General features: G+C 45.3%; 1 protein-coding gene across 1 annotated transcript in view; it reads left to right on the forward strand.

Annotated features, from left to right (window-relative positions):
- The window catches only part of LOC112620166 (S-adenosyl-L-methionine-dependent tRNA 4-demethylwyosine synthase), a 254,738-nt gene that overhangs the window by 23,696 nt on the left and 212,800 nt on the right, over nt 1-18,242 (forward strand). The window contains exon 7 of the mRNA XM_025378411.1: nt 8,838-8,960. Coding sequence (XP_025234196.1) covers nt 8,838-8,960 — 123 coding nt within the window. The remainder of the gene's footprint in view (nt 1-8,837; nt 8,961-18,242) is intronic.

The following is an 18,242-nucleotide window of genomic DNA, read 5'->3' on the forward strand; positions in this document are numbered from 1 at the left end:
ATCACCTGAGGTCAGGAGTCTGAGACCAGCCTGGCCAATGTGGTGAAACCCCGTCTCTACTAAAATACAAAAAAATTAGCCAGGCGTGGTGGCTCACACCTGTAATCCCAGCTACTCAGGAGACTGAGGCAGGAGAATCACTTGAACCTGGGAGGTGAAGGTTGCAGTGAGTCGAGATGGTGCCACTGCACCCCAGCCTGGGTGACAGAGTGAGACTCTGTTTAAAGAAAAAACAAAAAAAACCCCAAAAACTGAAAAAATAGAGAGGCGTCTCCAGAGTTTAGCAGATACCTCTTAGCTCTGTCTCTTGCTTAGCTCCCAGGTTATATTTGCCCTCTCTGGATTCCTTACATTTTTGCCAACTCAGTGAGGCACTTAAAATTGTGCTTTAAAAATTATTACCTTGGCTGGGTGTGGTGGCTCACGCCTGTAATCCCAGCACTTTGGGAGGCCGAGGTGGGCAGATCACTTGAGGTCAGGAGTTCGAGACCAACCTGGCCAAATAGTAAAACCCTCTCTCCACTAAAAGTACAAAAATTAGCTGGGCGTGGTGGCACTGGTAGTCCCAGCTACTCCAGAGGCTGAGACAGGAGAATCCTTGAACTGGGGGGGTGGAGGTTGCAGTGAGCCGAGATTGCACCACTGTACTCCAGCCTGGGCGATAGAGCAAGACTCTGTCCCCCCCCGCCCAAAAAAAATTACCTTATTTAGTTTTTGTTGTTTTCTGCAGGAGAGTTGTTGAAAGTCTGTCATATGGCTGGGAACAGAAGCCTCTGTCAACTCTCAGCTACTCCAGTTTGGCTTTCTCTCCCCCTGAACTGCTCTTTTCTACACCCAGGGGACTTCATGTCATCAAGCCTGAGGGGGATTTACAAAAGGAAAATAGATTTTATTTAAGAGATGAAAGCTTTTTATTTTATTATGTTATTTTATACAGGGTCTTGCTTTGTTGCCCAGGCCAGAGTGTCGTGGAGTGATCATAGCTCACTGCAGCTTTGAACTTCTGAGCTCGAGTGATCCTCCTGCCTCAGCCTCCTGAGTAGCAGGGACTTACAGTCCTGCGCCACCATCCTGTCTACTTTTAATTTTTGTTTTTGGAGAGACAGGGTCTCACTATTTTGCCCAGGCTGATCTTGAACTCCTGGCCTCCAGCGATCCTCCCACCTTGGCCTCCCAAAGTGTTGGGATTACGAGCCTCCACACTGGCTGCAAGCTCTTTAAATTATGGGACCTGTAATCTGAATTGAAATTGATGTTTCATTCCAATTTCAATTCAGTCATAGCTTGGACTGAAATGAAATTGGAATGAAACATCTGTCATATCACTTCCTGTTGAGCTAAATAATTGTCTCTTGAAGCCATCTGCTCTGTGGGCTTTAGACTGACTGCCTCCAGGTAGACATAAAATGCTATGTGCATTTCACACCATACCTCATATCCTATCATTCAACAGTGCATAGCTAATCACTAATCAATGTTATCTCTGTAAAGCAATGAGAATTTCTGTCCAATAACTTGGTATTGACCACTCCTTGTTCCCTTTGCTTTTAAAAACCTGCTTGTTGGCCGGGTGCGGTGGCTCACGCCTGTAATCCCAGCACTTTGGAAGGCCGAGACGTGCGGATCACGAGGTCAGGAGATAGAGACCATCCTGGCTAACATGGTGAAACCCCGTCTCTATTAAAAATACAAAAAAAAAAAAAAAAACTAGCTGGGCGAAGTGGCGGGCACCTGTAGTCCCAGCTGCTCGGGAGGGTGAGGCAGGAGAATGGCGTGAACCCGGGAGGCGGAGCTTACAGTGAGCCAAGATCCGGCCACTGCACTCCAGCCTGGGTGACAGAGCGAGGAAGTCTCAAAAAAAAACAAAAACAAAAAACCTGGTTGTAACAAAAGCTAATGGAGCAGTCCCTTCAACTGCAAAGTGTGCCTGAGGCAACTGCCCTCATTTTAGCTCAAATAAACCCTTTAAACTATATTTTGGCTAGGTGCAGTGGCTCACCCCTGTAATCCCAATCCCAGTGCTTTCCAAGGCCAAGGTGGGAGGATTACTTGAGGCCAGGAATTAGAGACCAGCCTGGGCAACATAGTGAGACACTGTCTCTAATTTAAAAAAGGGTCCGGGCATAGTGGCTCACACCTGTAATCCCAGCACTTTGGGAGGCCGAGGCAGGCAGATCACCTGAAGTCAGGAGTTCAAGACTAGCCTGGCTAACATGGTGAAACCCTGTCTCTACTGAAAATACAAAAAAAATTTAGCTGGGTGTGATGGCAGGCGCCTGTAATCCCAGCTACTCGGGAGGCTGAGGCAGGAGAATTGCTTGAACCTGGGAGGTGGAGGTTGCAGTGAGCCGAGATCGTGGTACTGCAGTATAGCCTGGGTAACAAGAGCGAAAACCGCATCTCAAAAAAAAAAAAATGTTTTGTGTCTCACCTTTTAGATCTACGCGTCTCATGGATATTTCTGTCTTTATTTTACTTGACTTCTCAGCAGCATTTGTCATAGCTGATTCCTCCTTTGAATCTATCTTCCTGACTTTCATGACGTCATTGTCATAGAGTTTCTCCTTTTTTACTTGGGGTCTTTTCCTTTTCTTTATTCAGCCTCTGCATGTTGGAGTGATTCAGGTTTGGTGCTGGATTATGCGCTGACACTCTCTTCCTGGGTGATCTCATCCAGTTTCACGACTTCAGACATCGTCCACGTGCCAGTTATTCCCACATTTGTACTTCCAGATCCAGGGTCAACCCTGAATTCTCTTCTCATGTATGCCTTTTAAAAATTTATTCTTGTGTATCTGATGCTTCACAAATCCAAAATGGAGCTCTTTATCTCCACCCTTCTGTTATGTTCCACTGTCGTGTTTCCCATCTCAGGAAACACTCCCACCATCTCAGTGGCTTAAAAAGAAACCTAAGAGCTGTGCTTGATTCTTTCCTTTGCCTCATTCCTGTATTGAATTCCTCAGTAAGTCTGGTTCCTTCTTTGTCCAAAACAGAGGTCAGCAAACTTTCTTTTTTTTTTTTTTTTTTTTTGAGACGGAGTCTCGCGCTGTGTCACCCAGGCTGGAGTGCAGTGGCGCGATCTCGGCTCACTGCAAGCTCCGCCTCCCAGGTTCACGCCATTTTCCTGCCTCAGCCTCCGAGTAGCTGGGACTACAGGCGCCTGCCACCACGCCCGGCTAGTTTTTTGTATTTTTAGTAGAGACGGGGTTTCACCATGTTAGCCAGGATGGTCTCGATCTCCTGACCTCGCCTCGGCCTCCCAAAGTGCTGGGATTACAGGCTTGAGCCACCGCGCCCGGCCAGCAAACTTTCTATGAAGGGCCGGTTAGTCAATATTTTCAGCTTTGTGGGCCACATGGTTTTTGTTGAAACTGTCAAGTCTGCCATTGTGTCAAGAAAACAGCCATAGGGGACATGTAAATGAATTGTCATGTTGAGATCTGGCCCGAGGCTGCCTGGATTTGGCCGTAGTTTGCAAACCTCTGGCTTAAAATATTTCATATCCATCCAATTCCCTCCATCTCTACTGCTAACGTGCAAGTTCAAGCCATATTGCTTGACCAGACTACTGTAGCAGCCACATATTTTGTCCTCCTATCTCTTCTCCGTCTATCATTCAGAGTAGACTTTTTTGGGGCACGCGGGGTGGGGAACAGGGTCGTTCCCAGGCTGGAGTATAGTGGCACACTCTTGGCTCACTGCAGCAACCTCCTGGGCTCAAGCCATCCTCCTGCATCAGCCTCCTGAGTAGCTGGGACTACAGGTGCACACCACTGTGCCTGGCTAATTTTTGTATATTTTGTAGAGACAGGGTTTCACTCTGTTGTCCAGGCTGATCTCAAACTCTTGGGCTTAAGCAATCTACCTGCCTTGGCTTTCCAAAGTGATTACAGTCGTGACCCGCCACACCCGGCCTCAGAGTAATTTTTTTTTTTTTTTTTTAAGGCAGAGTCTCGCTCTGTCACCCAGGCTGGAGCACAGTGGTGCGATCTTGGCTCACTGCAAGCTCCGCCTCCTGGGTTCACACCATTCTCCTGCCTCAGCCTCCCGAGTAGCTGAGACTACAGGCGCCTGCCACCACACCTGGCTAATTTTTTGCATTTTTAGTAGAGACCGGGTTTCACCATGTTAGCCAGGATGGTCTCAATCTCCTGATCTCGTGATCCGCCCGCCTCGGCCTCCCAAAGTTGCTGGGGTTGCAGGTGTGGGCCACCGCGCCCGGCCAAGTAATCTTAAAAGTACAAATCAGATCATATTACCCTCTTGTTTAAAAGTGATTTTTCATTGCTGCTTTCATAAAAACTTCATTTCTTAGTGTGACCTTAGCACCTAATCTGACTCTTGAATTTCTCCATTGTCATCCTACTATTCTCTGTCTTCCTCTCCAACCTCTAGCCATGTGGTCTCCTTGGTGCTAAAAATATTTGTCAAGGCCGGGCGTGGTGGCTCATGCCTGTAATCCCAGCACTTTGGGAGTTCAAGGCAGGGGGATCACAAGGTCGGGAATTCGAGACCAGCCTTACCAACACTGTGAAACCCTGTCTCTATTAAAAATACAAAAATTAGCTGGGCATAGTGGCGGGCACCTGTAATCCCAGCTACTCGGGAGGCTGAAGCAGGAGAATTGCTTGAACCTGGGAGGCGGAGGTTGTGGTGAGCTGAGATCGCGCCCCTGCACTCCAGCCTGGGCGACAATGAGACTGTGGTCTCCAAAAAAAAAAAATTTTTTTTTGCCAAATAAGTTTGAATATCCAACCTTCTGCTCACCTGTTACTCTTTAGTTCAGGCCAGCATCTTTTCTTCCCAAGGGGATTGTCGTACATTGTTCAGATTTATCCTTGTCTGTAGTCTTGTTTCCCTTAAATTACCTTCTGTCTTCCCAGTTGAGTGAGCTATGGAAATGCAGGTTTGTGTTATTTCTCTGTTCAGACCATGTTAGACGCTTCTCGTTCTCTCTTTCCAGGGCAGGCAAGATCCTTTGCAGTCCGGCCCACATCTTTCTCTGCTACATTTTCTCCCCATGTCGTATGCTTTATTCTCCATCTGCTGGTACTTTCTTTGTGGCGGACAGTAGCTAAATGCCTCGTGGTGCTTGCCTCGGTGACTTTGCCCATCCCCTTCCAATAGCATTCCCACATGTCTTTCCCTGGCCAGGCCTGTTTACTTACCCTTCACATATGACTCAGGTATCGTGGCTCCTTTTCATATTCCTAAACCGTCTCATTAAAGCCCCTTTAAATGTAGCATCTGTACGTCTCTTACTGGATTGCAATCTTTGTGGGGACCAGGGGAATGTGTTGCATTAATTTTCTAGCACTACTGGCTACCATGAGTATATTCAGTGTTCAAGATAACTTTTGAAGTTTCCCAAGGTCACAGAGCCAAATTAATAGCAGTTTTGATCTGATTTTATGTGAAGATAAAATAGGTTCCTTTTGGAAAAAGTAAATTCTCGACATAAGTCTTTCCATCAGAAACTCGAGTCTAAGGAGAAGTTATCAAGGAGAGTCTAGGACAGGGATCAGCAAACAGGCTCACTGGCCAGATGCAGCCTATTGCCTGTTGTTGTTTGAAACAGGGGCCAGTCTGTCCCCCAGTCTGGAGTGCAGTAGTTAGTGCACAGCTCACTGTAGCCTCTAATTCTTGGGCTCAAGCAATCCTCCTATCTCAGCCTCCTGAGTAGCTGGGCCTACAGGCGTGCACCACCATGCCCAGCCAAGTTTTTTTCTTTTTTGTAGAGATGGGGTCCCACTGTGTTGCCCAGACTGGTCTCAAACTCTTGAACTCAAGCAATCCTCCTGCCTTGGCCTCCCAAACTGTTGGGATTACAAGTGTGAGCCAGTGCACCCAGCTTGTTTTTTAATTTTTTAAAATACAGGTTTTGGGAGAATAGCCATGCTCATTTATGTGTTGTCATAGCTGCTTTAGTGTTAGAGGGGCAGATTTGCGTAGTTAAGACAGGATTGTATGTCCCACAAGGTCAGAAATACTTACAATTTGGTGTTTTACAGCAAAAGTTATACTGACTTCTTGTCCAGGATAATATGGGGAGATTGGACCAGATGATCCCTGATGTTTCTTCTCTGTCTAAGATTCTGAAATGTATTGGAAATGATGAGGTAGGAGCACAGGACACACGGGCAATACGGAACTTACTGCAATTCTAGGAAAATGAGTACATCAGGAGATCCTAATACTGAAGGTATTCTTATATATTTAGACAAACTGATTGGAAAACACTGGACTAGATCTAAAAATGGACTAATTGTTAGAAAGTATGTTTCAGGTGGTATACTTGACTCTCCTTGACAGCTTGGTCATGAGGCTGGGACATCAGGGTGGAGTTAACTGGCAGAGATTTTCTGTTGAAGCTGGGCTAAATTTTTTTTTTTTTTTTTTTTTTTTTTTTTTTTTGAGGCGGAGTCTCGCTCTGTTGCCCAGGCTGGAGTGCAGTGGCCAGATCTCAGCTCGCTGCAAGCTCCGCCTCCTGGGTTTACGCCATTCTCCTGCCTCAGCCTCCCGAGTAGCTGGGACTACAGGCGCCCGCCACCTCGCCCGGCTAGTTTTTTGTATTTTTAGTAGAGACGGGGTTTCACCCTGTTAGCCAGGATGGTCTTGATCTCCTGACCTCGTGATCCGCCCGTCTCGGCCTCCCAAAGTGCTGGGATTACAGGCTTGAGCCACCGCGCCCGGCCAAAGCTGGGCTAAATTAAAGAACACATCCATACACTTATTTCTGGGAACAGTTTATTTTGTCATCTGGAAGCAAGGCAGAGAAGACTACTCATTTATTGACAAAGCAAAAGAGATACCAGGGAGCCACCCACAGTGCTGCTTCTGTAGTCTCAGGCTTGGTTTGTAGTAGAAGAGGGTTAGATTGTCCATGGTAATCCTATCATCTAGCGCAGGATAAGGAGTGACCTTGTCTAAGGGGGGCTGTTTTATTTTGTATTGAACACTTGATCAGCAGCATCTGATTATATGATATCTCTCTGCTGTGCTGTGGGGCATATTGGCCTGTATATGAAGGTTATTGACATTTTGTTTCTTTTAATTTAATTTAATTGTTTTCTTTTTTTTTTGTTCGCTCTGTTGCCAAGGCTGGAGTGCAGTGTTGCAATCTTGGCTCACTGCAACCTCCACTTCCTAGGTTAAAGCAATTCTCCTGTCTCAGCCTCTGGAGTAGCTGGGACTACAGGTGCATGCCACCACACCCGGCTAATTTTTGTATTTTTAGTAGAGACAGGGTTTCACCATGGTGGTCAGCAGGTCTCGAACTCTTGACCTCAGGTGATCCATCTGCCTTGGCCTCCCAAAGTGCTGGGATTACAGGCATGAGTCCCTGTGCCTGGCCTGTTTCTTTTAATTTTAAAGTGACCCTTGAGTTACTCAGAAAGTACCTGCTGTTGAAAACAAACAACTACTTCACCTCTTAAAAATCTCTTTATCAGCTGGGCACGGTGGCTCACATTTGTAACCCCAGCAATTTGGGAGGCTAAGGCGGGCAGATCACCTGAGGTCAGGAGTCTGAGACCAGCCTGGCCAACATGGTGAAATCCCATCTCTACTAAAAATATAAAAATTAGCCGGGTGTGATGGTGCATGCCTGCAGTCCCAGCTACTCTGGAGACCGAGGCATGACAATTGCTTGAACCCAGGAGGTAGAGGTTGCAGTGAGCCAAGATCATGCCACTGCACTCCAGCCTGGGTGACAGAGCGAGACTCAAAACAACAACAACAACAAAACAAACAAACAAAATCTATTGTTTGATTCTGCCTTATCCTCCATTGGAGAAAGGGATGAAGGCTGCCATGTATTAGCCGAGATTTCTTAACTTCTCTAGCTTTAATTTCCTCATCTATGAGATGATGTTGAACCTATCTACATCATAAATAGTTGAGGATGAAATGAATGGGTATATGAACATTGTGCTGGGGACGTAGTAGATACTCCGCAAATGTGTCTCCCCAGTGATGTCACATTTCCTCTACTTCTGTTTGGCATGTGTCTTGTTCCCCTGAGCCCAGCTCATGTCATTGTGACGTGGGAGGGCAGGTGAAGTGTTAGTTGTTCTCACTCCATCATGCGCTTTCATAGTTATGAGTCTGATGCTAAAGACTTAAGATTTATTTCTTCATTGTTGTTTTTGTTGTTTTGTAGAGATGAGGGTTTCACTATGTTGCCCAGGCTGGTCTTGAACTCCTGGCTTCAAGTGACACTTCTGCATCAGTCTCCTAAGTAGTTGGGACTATAGACATGTGCTACCACATCTGTCTAATTGTGTACATTTTTTTGTAGCAATGTGGTCTTGCTGTGTTGCCCAGGCTGGTTTCAAACTCCTGACCTCAAGCAGACCTCCCATCTTAGCCTCACGAAGAGCTGGGTGAGCCACCATACCCAGCCTAGATTTTATTTTTAAATTAAGAATTTATAGATAGCCGGGCGCTGTGGCTCACGCCTGTAATCTCAGCACTTTGGGAGGCTGAGGTGGGTGGATTACCTGAGGTCAGGGGTTCGAGACCAGCCTGGCCAACATGATGAAACCCTGTCTCTACTAAAAATACAAAAATTAGCCAGGTGTGGTGGTATGCACCTGTGATCCTAGCTACTTGGGAGGCTGAGGCAGGAGAATCACTTGAACCCAAGAGGCGGAGGTTGCAGTGAGCCGAGATCATGCCACTGCACTCCAGCCTGGGTGACAGAGCGAGACCCTGTCTCAAAAAAAAAACAAACAAGAATTTAGAGACCTAGTGAATTCTTAGTGTGGGAGGGAGTGTAAGAGAACTTTGCCTTTGCCCCTTTGAACACTGTTTCTGAAGCATTTCTCTTCCAGGAGGAAGAGCCCTTTGAGAGCTCCAGTGAAGAAGAGTTTGGTGGTGAGGACCGTCAGAGCCTAAATTCCATTGTTGATGTTGAAGATTTGGGCAAAATTATGGATCATGTGAAGAAAGAAAAGGTACCATTACTTTGGGAAATGTTGCACTTGGCTCCCGCAGTTGGTTAACATTTAGTATTTATTGCTATGTAGTCCATCTGAGCTCACAAGAAGAGTTTCATTTCTCTAGCTTCTGTCTTGAGGGTTTTATAATTTTTTTTTGCCATTTTTCATGAGCATGGTGAACATCTCAGCCCTGTGAAAGTCAGCTCATCAGAGGATAAGCAGGAGATTTGAGAACAAGGACTGAGGACAGTGTGGATCAGGGGCGTGTAATCTTTTGGCTTTCCTGGGCCACACTGGTAGAAAAATTGTCTTGGGCAACACATAAAATACACTAATGATAGCTGATGAGCTTAAAAAAAAATTGCAAAAAAAAAATCTTACAATGTTTTAAAAAAGTTTATAAATTTGTGTTGGGCCAGTGGGCTGTGGTTTGGACACGCTTGGTGTAGATGGTCAGAGAGATTTTATTCAGGGCTCTTTGAAGATGAACAACATGATAGGATTTATTATGGTTGAGATTCCAAGTGAAACTCCAGTGTTAATTTGCTTCTCTGCTGTATAGACTAAGTGGTGTTGGGGCTTAAGGATGGCAGCCTGGTCTGTGGGTGTGGAGATCAGCGTGAGTGGGGCCCCTAGGAATCCAGGAAATAGCAGTCTGGGATGTGACTGTTTCAGTGACTAGATGACTAGATGAATGTGAGAATGTACCATGCAGTAGGATTTCATGCTTCAAAAAGATTAATGAACATAATAGATTATATTACATCAAATAAAAAAAGAAATTAGTCAGCTGGGTGCGGTGGCTCACGCTTTTCTATATGATTCAAAATCTAGAAGCAATAAAAAACATTAAATTTATGAATGACTTTAAAGTATTTTACCTGGCCATAAGGAAAATCAAAAGGCAAAACAGGAGAAACTATTTGCCCCTTATATCTCAGACAAGGTGTTTATCTTTTTACTATACAATGAGCTCTTAAAAAAAGGCAGACCTGCAGGCACGGTGACTCACACCTGTAATCCCAGCACTTTGTGGTGGCCGAGGCAGGCACATCACGAGGTCAGGAGATTGAGACCATCCTGGCTAATACAGTGAAACCCCATCTCTACTAAAAATACAGAAAATTAGCTGGGCGCAGTGGCAGGTGCCTGTAGTCCCAGCTACTCGGGAGGCTGAGGCAAGAGAATGGTGTGAATTCCGGAGGCGGAGCTTGTAGAGAGCCGAGATTGTGCCACTGCACTCTGGCCTGGGTGACAGAGCAAGAATCTGTCTCAAAAACAAACAAACAAACAAAAAAGGCAGACCTGGCCGGGTGTGGTGGCTCATGCTTGTAATCCCAGCACTTTGGGAGGCTGAGGCAGGTGGATCACTTGAGGTCAGGAGCTCGAGACCAGCCTGACCAACATGGTAAACCCCATCTCTACTAAAAAATACAAAAAAAATTAGCCGGACATACGTGGCGCACACCTGTAGTCCCAGCTACTTGGGAGGCTGAGGCATGAGAATCTCTTGAACCCTGGTGGCAGAGGTTGCAGTGAGCTGAGATCATGCCACTGCACTCAAGCCTGGGCAACAGAGTGAGACTCCGTCTCAAAAAAAAGGCAGACCTGGCCAGTTGCTGTGGCTCACACCTGTAATCCCAATACTTTGAGAGGCTGAGGCAGGTGGATCACTTGAGGTCAGGAGTTCGAGACCAGCCTGACCAACATGATGAAAACCTGTCTTTACTGAAAATACAAAATTAACTGGGTGTGGTGGTGCATGCCTATAATTCCAGCTGACGAAAAATATAGTAGAAAAGGTTGACAAAACACATGAATAAGAATTTCTCAGAAATGACTCTACAAAGAGATTTAAACATGAAAAGATACTTAACTTTATTTGTAATAAGAGAAATACAAATGAAAACTACACTGATAAACATTTCTCACCTTTCAGAATATAATAACCAAAACTCAAAAGCTGGATGACATACTCACTTAGGCGAGGCTGTGAGTAAACAGGCACTCATACCTTGCAGGTGGGAGTCCAGGATGGTCTAGCCTGTATGGAAGGGCTTTTGGCAGTTTTTACCAAAGTCACATAGGCATTTATCCATTATCCAGCAGACCCAGTTGTATGAATTTGCCTTAAAGATACAGCTTCATTAATGCAAAACAGTATTTCCACAGGCTTACGCATTGCAGCATACATAGCAAACAACTGTGTCCAGTACTGGTTGAAAAAGGCGTGGTATATCCACACAATGGAATGTTGTTGTGTGGTTCTGAATAACACTATGGTGGATTGATATGCATTACTGTGATTTCCAAGTGGTGTTGGATTTGATTTGGAGGCTGATACGGACTTAAGATTTTAAAAAATGTGCACTTATATTTGCAAACTTAGTTTAAATATGCATATATCTGTGTGTGTGTGTGCGCATATATATATATGCATAGTATTTTCTAGCTATGTTCACTGAAAGGACTTTGCATGTTCTGACATCGATTCTCTGGCACCAAATGGGTACCTTGTAGTTCAGTTCAATTCTGATATGTCTTACCCAGAGTTAGTGTCTGACTGCATAGGTTTAGGGCACAGTCCTATAGAAGACCGCCCTGACTTCAGATACCAGCTGGAAGTCTCACAGCTACCTACTCTTTTGCCGGAATGACTCTCAGAATTCCCCGAAAGCTCTATACTTAAGATTGCTGGTTTGGTTTTTGTTTTTTGATGTTTTTGAGACAGGGTCTCACTCCTTCATCCAGGCTGAAGTACAGTGGTGTGATCATGGCTCACTGCAACCTTGAAATCCTGGGCTCAAAGGATCCTCCCATCTTGGCCTCCCGAGTAGCTGGGACTACAGACATGCACCAACACGCCAAGAACATTTTTAATTTTTTTGTAGAGACAAGGTCTCGCCATGTTGCCCAGGCTGATCTAGGTTGCAGTTTTATTATAAAGGCCACAGATCAGAAACGGTCAAATGGAAGACATACTCTTGGGCAAGGTCTAGGGAATGGGCATGAGGAAGAGACATGGAGCTTCTGTGTCCTCTCCTCTGGGAATCCAGGCACATCAGTGTGTTCCTCAACCAGGAAGCCACACTGAGCTTCAGTGTCCAGGGTTTTTGTTGGTGTCCCATCATGCAAGCACGATTGGTTAAATCATTTGGTAGTTGATTAAGCTCAATCTCCAGTGAACTTCTTTTCCTCAAAGGTCAGGCTGGCCCTAAATTCTAATCCTCTAATCACGTGATTTCTTTCTGGTGATCAGCCTTCATCCTGAATCTGTTACTTAGGAAATGCCAAGGTTTTCTAAAGCTATGTATCAAGAACCAGGGTCAAAGACCAGATATATGTGGCCAGGTGTGGTGGCTCATCCCTGTAATCCCAGCACTTTGGGAGTTTGAGGCAGGCAGATCACCTGAGGTCAGGAGTTCAAGACCAGCCTAACCAACATGGTGAAACCCCTCGCTACTAAAAAAAAATACAAAAATTAGCTGGGCGTAGTGGTACGTGCCTGTAATCCCAGCTACTTAGGAGGCTGAGGCAGGAGAATCGCTTGAACCCGGGAGGTGGAGGTTGCAGTGAGTTGAGATTGCACCATTGTACCGTGCCTGGCCCAGATATATTCTTTATTGTGCCACAGACCCAGAAATAATGACTATATTAAGCACTCAGATCTTGTTTTTCTGAATACCATTCCTTATAATAAAGGGCTTGTTTCAGGATTGGCGAAAGAAGGGTAACAGATGAGCCCTGGAACATCTTATTGAACAAGTGGGGCCTCAGAGACTTATGGAGACCTGCCAAAAGACATAGGAACCAACTCAAAGGGTTTCTTACAGGCCAAACTTGGAACAATTTGAGCTTCAAAAAGATTAATGAACATAATAGATTATATTACATCAAATAAAAAAAGAAATTAGTCAGCCGGGTGCGGTGGCTCACGCCTGTAATCCCAGTACTTTGGGAGGCTGAGGTGGGCGGATCACCTGTGGTCAGGAGTTCGAGACCAGCCTGGCCAACATAGTGAAACCCCCATCTCTACTAAAAATACAAAAATTAGCCAGGCGTGGTGGCACACACCTGTAGTCCCAGCTACTGGGGAGGCTGAGGGAGGAGAGTCACTCGAACCTGGAAGGCGGAGGTTGCAGTGAGCTGAGATTGCACCATTGCACTCCAGCCTGGGCAACAGAGCAAGATTCCTTCTCAAAAACAAAACAAAACAAAACAAGTTGATTTAAGCAAGGATTGTGTGAAATGTCTTTGGGGAATAGATATTTAATGTCTCAAAATACCATCCCACAAACTAAACCAACTAGAAATGAGGAATGAGTGGGGAAAACCCCCCAGAGGGATTAGAAACTAATCCCTCTGATTACAAATGGAGAGATCAGGGGATTCCCACCTATACTAAGCAACCACATTTAGCATCATCGTTTCTGATAAAATTGGACTCAAGTTCCTCCTGATACGATGTATATAGCAAGACACACACACATCATCATCTGTGTAGTTTTGCGTCAAAAAATGTTTGGCTTGAATCTTATCATGGGGAAACAATCAGACAAATCCAGTATTTGCCACAAGCCTTTTAGATTCTGTAAATGTCAATGTCATAAACAATAACAACAAAAAAACATGGTGAGGCGATCACCATTCTAGGATTAAAAGAGACAATGTGGCTCACGCCTGTAATCCCAGCAGTTTGGGAGGCTGAGGCAGGTGGATCATGAGGTCAGGAGATCAAGACCATCCTGTGAAACCGCATCTCTACTAAAAATTGAAAAAATTAGCTGGGCGTGGTGGCAGGTGCATGTAGTCCCAGTTACTCTGGAGTCTGAGGCGGGAGAATGGCGTGAACCCAGGAGGCGGAGCTTGCAGTGAGCTGAGATTGTGCCACTGCACTCCAGCCTGGGCGACAGAGCGAGACTGTCTCAAAAAAAAAAGAGACAATGAAAAGAGACCCCAAATGCATTTTGTAAATTTTAGTCTTCGATCAAAGAGAAAAGACCATTGTTTGGACATTTTGGGAAATTTGCAGTGGGTTTTTTGGGTTTTTTTATTTTTTATTTTTGGAGACAGGGTCTCACTCTGTCACCCAGCGTATTTGTTAGCTGCTGTTTTGGATCTCCATAGGGTTTGGGAGAAGCTGCAGGGAGGCAGGACAGATAAAGAGAAGTAATCTGGGCGTGGTGAATCACGCATGTAATCCCAGCACTTTGGGAGGCCGAGACGGATGGATCACTTGAGCTCAGGAGTTTGAGACCAGCCTGGGCAACATAGCGAAACCCAGTCTCTACCAAAAATACAAAAGCAAAAATCAGCCAGGTGTGACGGCGCCTGTAACCCCAGCTACTCAGGAGGCTGAGGCAGGAGAATCGCTTGAGCCTGGGAGGCAGAGGTTGCAGTGAGCTGAGATCGTGTCACTGCACTCTAGTCTGGATGACGGGAGTTAGACCCTGTCTCAAAAAAAAAAAAGGAAAAGTGAAAGTTCTTACTTGATCACTGCTGTCATAGATGTCTTTGTGCTCTCTCTCCTAGTCATGTGTTTTGAGTTGACTCTCTTTCCAGGGAATGTTTTCATGGCTTCTTAGGAGATACTTGCTATGACCATCTCCCTGGCAGGTCCCTTGCCCTGAACAAAATGTACTCTGAGAAGCTGAGAGGTGTACTTCTTTTTCTTTTTCCTTATTTTTTGAGCCCATTTCCTGGCAGTATACCTTTTCTATACTTCCCGGAAGTATACCTTTGTTTTTTTTTTTTTTTGAGATAGAATCTTACTGTCTCATCCAGGCTGGGGTGCAGTGGCACAATCTCAGCTCACTGCAACCTCTGCCTGCCAGGTTCAAGCGATTCTCCTGTGTAAGCCTCTTGAGTAGCTGCTATTACAGGTGCGTACCACCACGCCTGGCTAATTTTTGTATTTTTAGTAGAGACGGAGTTTCACCATGTTGGCCAGGCTGGCCTTGAACTCCTGACCTTAGGTGATCCACCTGCCTGAGCCTCCCAAAGTGTTGGGATTCCAGGTGTGAGCCACCGTGCCTGGCCAAGAAGTATACTGATGGCTGCTTAGTCCCTCCTCTGTGCCCTGCCTCTCTGGCTTCTCTTTTGAAATCTGTCACCTGCTCTCTGCTTTGCTTTACTTGACCAATGGGTCAGGATCTGAGATCTCCCTCGCCCCCATCCTGCTGTCAGGGGAACACTCCTGAGTTCTTTATTTGGAGGGGACAGGCCAATTCCTACCCAGCAGTAGTGCTCACTTGCTAATGCAAGTAGCTGATCTGTTTGCTTCTAAATTTCCTGGGCGGCAGCCATACCTCAATCTGTAATCCTCTGAGGGCGGGGGATACAGAGCAACTTCTTTGAGAGGCTGGGATTGGCACTTTTCTTGTGGGGCTAGAGATAAGAGGCTGACAGCTCCCTGCAGCCTCTCTCCTTTTGAGGGAAAAGTACCTTACCAACATTCTCCAGAGAAATCTTCAAAAACCCTGTCTCATTACCTCCATTCTCTACTCTTTCATCTCCATGATCTGGGGGAGCCTTTTTTTTTTTTTTTTTTTTTTTTTTTGAGATGGAGTCTTGCTCTGTCACCAAGGCTAGAGTGCAGTGGCATGATCTTGGCTCAGTGCAACCTCCGCCTCCGGGGTTCAAGCAGTTCTCTGCCTCAGCCTCCTGATAAGCTGGGATTACAGGCACCTGCCACTATGCCCGGCTAATTTTTGTATTTTTAGTAGAGACGGGGTTTCACCGTCTTGGCCAGGCTGGTCTTGAACTCCTGACCTCATGATCTGCCTGCCTCGGCCTCCCAAAGTGCTGGGATTACAGGCGTGAGCCGCTGCACCTGGCCGCGGGAGCCATTTTTAATGTTGTAAAACTGTTTCTTAGATATTTCTTTGAGAGATTTTAACTTGATCTGATCTTCTCTTTGTAGTATCATTTAATTAATTAATTAATTTTTATTTTTTGGTTTTTTTTGAGATGGAGTCTTGCTCTGTTGCCCAGGCTGGAGTGCAGTGATGCAATCTCAGCTCACTGCAACCTTCTCCTTCTGGGTTCAAGTGATTCTCCTGCCTCAACCTCCCGAGTATCTGGAATTACAGACATGTGCCACCACACCTGGCTATTTTTTGTATTTTTTTTTAGTACAGATGGGGTTTTGCCATGTTGTCCAGGCTGATGTCAAACTCCTGGCCTCAAGTGATCCACCTGCCTTGGCCTCCCAAAGTGCTGGGATTACAGTCATGAGCCACCGCGCCTGGCCTCCTTTAATTTAAAACCCTGTTTACATGTGTTTAAAAATTTCACAGACAGCAGTCCTCTGTTCCTGTTTTTCCTGGATCTGCTTTTCATAGTAACCACAGTTTTCACAATATTCTTCCAGGTATTTTATTGCCCTTTATAAACACATTTATGTTTTGTTATAATTTTGTTTTTTGGCTACACAAATGGGATCATTTTGTACTCCTGGTCTGCAGACTGCTTTTCTTTCCCTTTAACATGACAGTTTTCTGGTCCTGTCATATTAGATGAATTCAATGTAAGGTTCATTTTAAGGTAGTTCGTTATGATGTCCCACAATTTATTTGGCTCTTGTTCATTAACATTGAGGTGTTTTCTCATTTTTGTAATGGATACTCTTGCTCATATTTTTTTTGTGGCTGATATAAACTTATCTGAAGAATAAATTCCTAAAATTGAAATTCTGGCATCAAAGGGAATTTGTAGTTTTGATATTTCCAAATTGCCTTGTAAAAGTTGCAAAAAGTTTCCCTTCTGCTTCCATTGTAGAAGAGAACTGAGAGTACCTGTTTCTCTACATCTGAGGTGTTACCAGTCTTTCAAATCTTGCCAATCTGAAAAATAGTAGCTTTGTGTTAATTTGCATTTTTAAAATTGTGAGATTGGATGCATTTTGTGTTTATTGTTCATTTGCCTTTTGTCTTTTCCTGTGAAACATTTCTTTCTTTCTTTTTTTTTTTTGAGATGGAGTCTTGCTTTTTTTTTTTTTTTTGAGACGGAGTTTCGCTCTGTCGCCCAGACTGGAGTGCGGCGGCGCTATCTCACTCACTGCAACCTCCACCTTCCAGGTTTGAGCTATTCTCCTGCCTCAGCCTCCCAAGCAGCTGGGACTACAGGTGCACGCCACCACACACCCCCTAAGGTTTTGTGTTTTTAGTAGAGATGGGGTTTCACCATGTTAGCCAAGATGGTCTTGATCTCCTGATCTTGTGATCTGCCCTCCTCGGCCTCCCAAAGTGCTGGGATTACAGGTGTGAGCCACTGTGCCCGACTGGTTCTATTGTTCTTAAGTCCGAGGCTCCCACTGTCCTCTGGTCAGTATAATTTTGTTTGTTTGTTTGTTTGAGATGGAGTCTTGCTCTGTCACCCAGGCTGGAGTGCGGTGGTGCAATCTCTGCTCACTGCAAGCTCCGCCTCCCGGGTTCACACCATTCTCCTGCCTCAGTCTCCCGAGTAACTGGGATTACAGGCGCCCGCAACCACGCCTGGCTAATTTTTTGGTATTTTTTAGTGGAGACGGGGTTTCACCGTATTAGCCAGGATGGTCTCGATCCCTTGACCTCATGATCCACCTGCCTCGGCCTCCCAAAATGCTGGGATTACAGGTGTGAGCCACCGCGCCCGGCCAATTTTTTTTTTTTGAAATGGAGTCTCGCTGCATCACCCAGGTTGGAGTGCAGTGGTGCGATCTCGGCTCACTGCAACCTCCGCCTCCTGGGTTCAAGCATTTCTCCCATCCCAGCCTCCCGAGTAGCTGGGATTACAGGCATGTGCCACCATGCCTGCCTAATTTTGTATTTTTTGTAGAGATGGAGTTTTCACCATGTTGGCCAGGGTGATTTTGAACTCCTGACCTCAAGTGATCCACCGCCTCGGCCTCCCAAAGTGCTAGGATGACAGGCGTGAGCCACCAGTCCTGGCCTTGCTTAGATGTTTTAAATTTGCTTATATATTTTCTTAGAGTTGGTCATTTGATGTGCTTTCAAGTTTTCTGCTCTTATAATTAACACTGGTCTGAGACTTTTCTTACTTTTGAAAGATGTATGAATGTTTTCCTACATTTGCACATTCCCCATATTGATATGGTGGGTCAAAGTGAATGTATAATGTTATGACTCTTAATTAAAAATCTGAGTAATTTTCATCGGTGAAATTGTCTTAAATTGATGCATGAGATAGCTAATTTAGAGATTTTTGTATTTTCTGCCAGGTTAAGCTTTATTTAAAAGCTTTGTTTAGCTGGGCGCAGTGGCTCATGCCTGTAATCCCAGCACTTTGGGAAGCCTA

The sequence above is a fragment of the Theropithecus gelada genome, chromosome 3 (assembly GCF_003255815.1).
Source record: "Theropithecus gelada isolate Dixy chromosome 3, Tgel_1.0, whole genome shotgun sequence".
In the NCBI taxonomy this organism is placed as follows: Eukaryota; Metazoa; Chordata; class Mammalia; order Primates; family Cercopithecidae; genus Theropithecus; species Theropithecus gelada.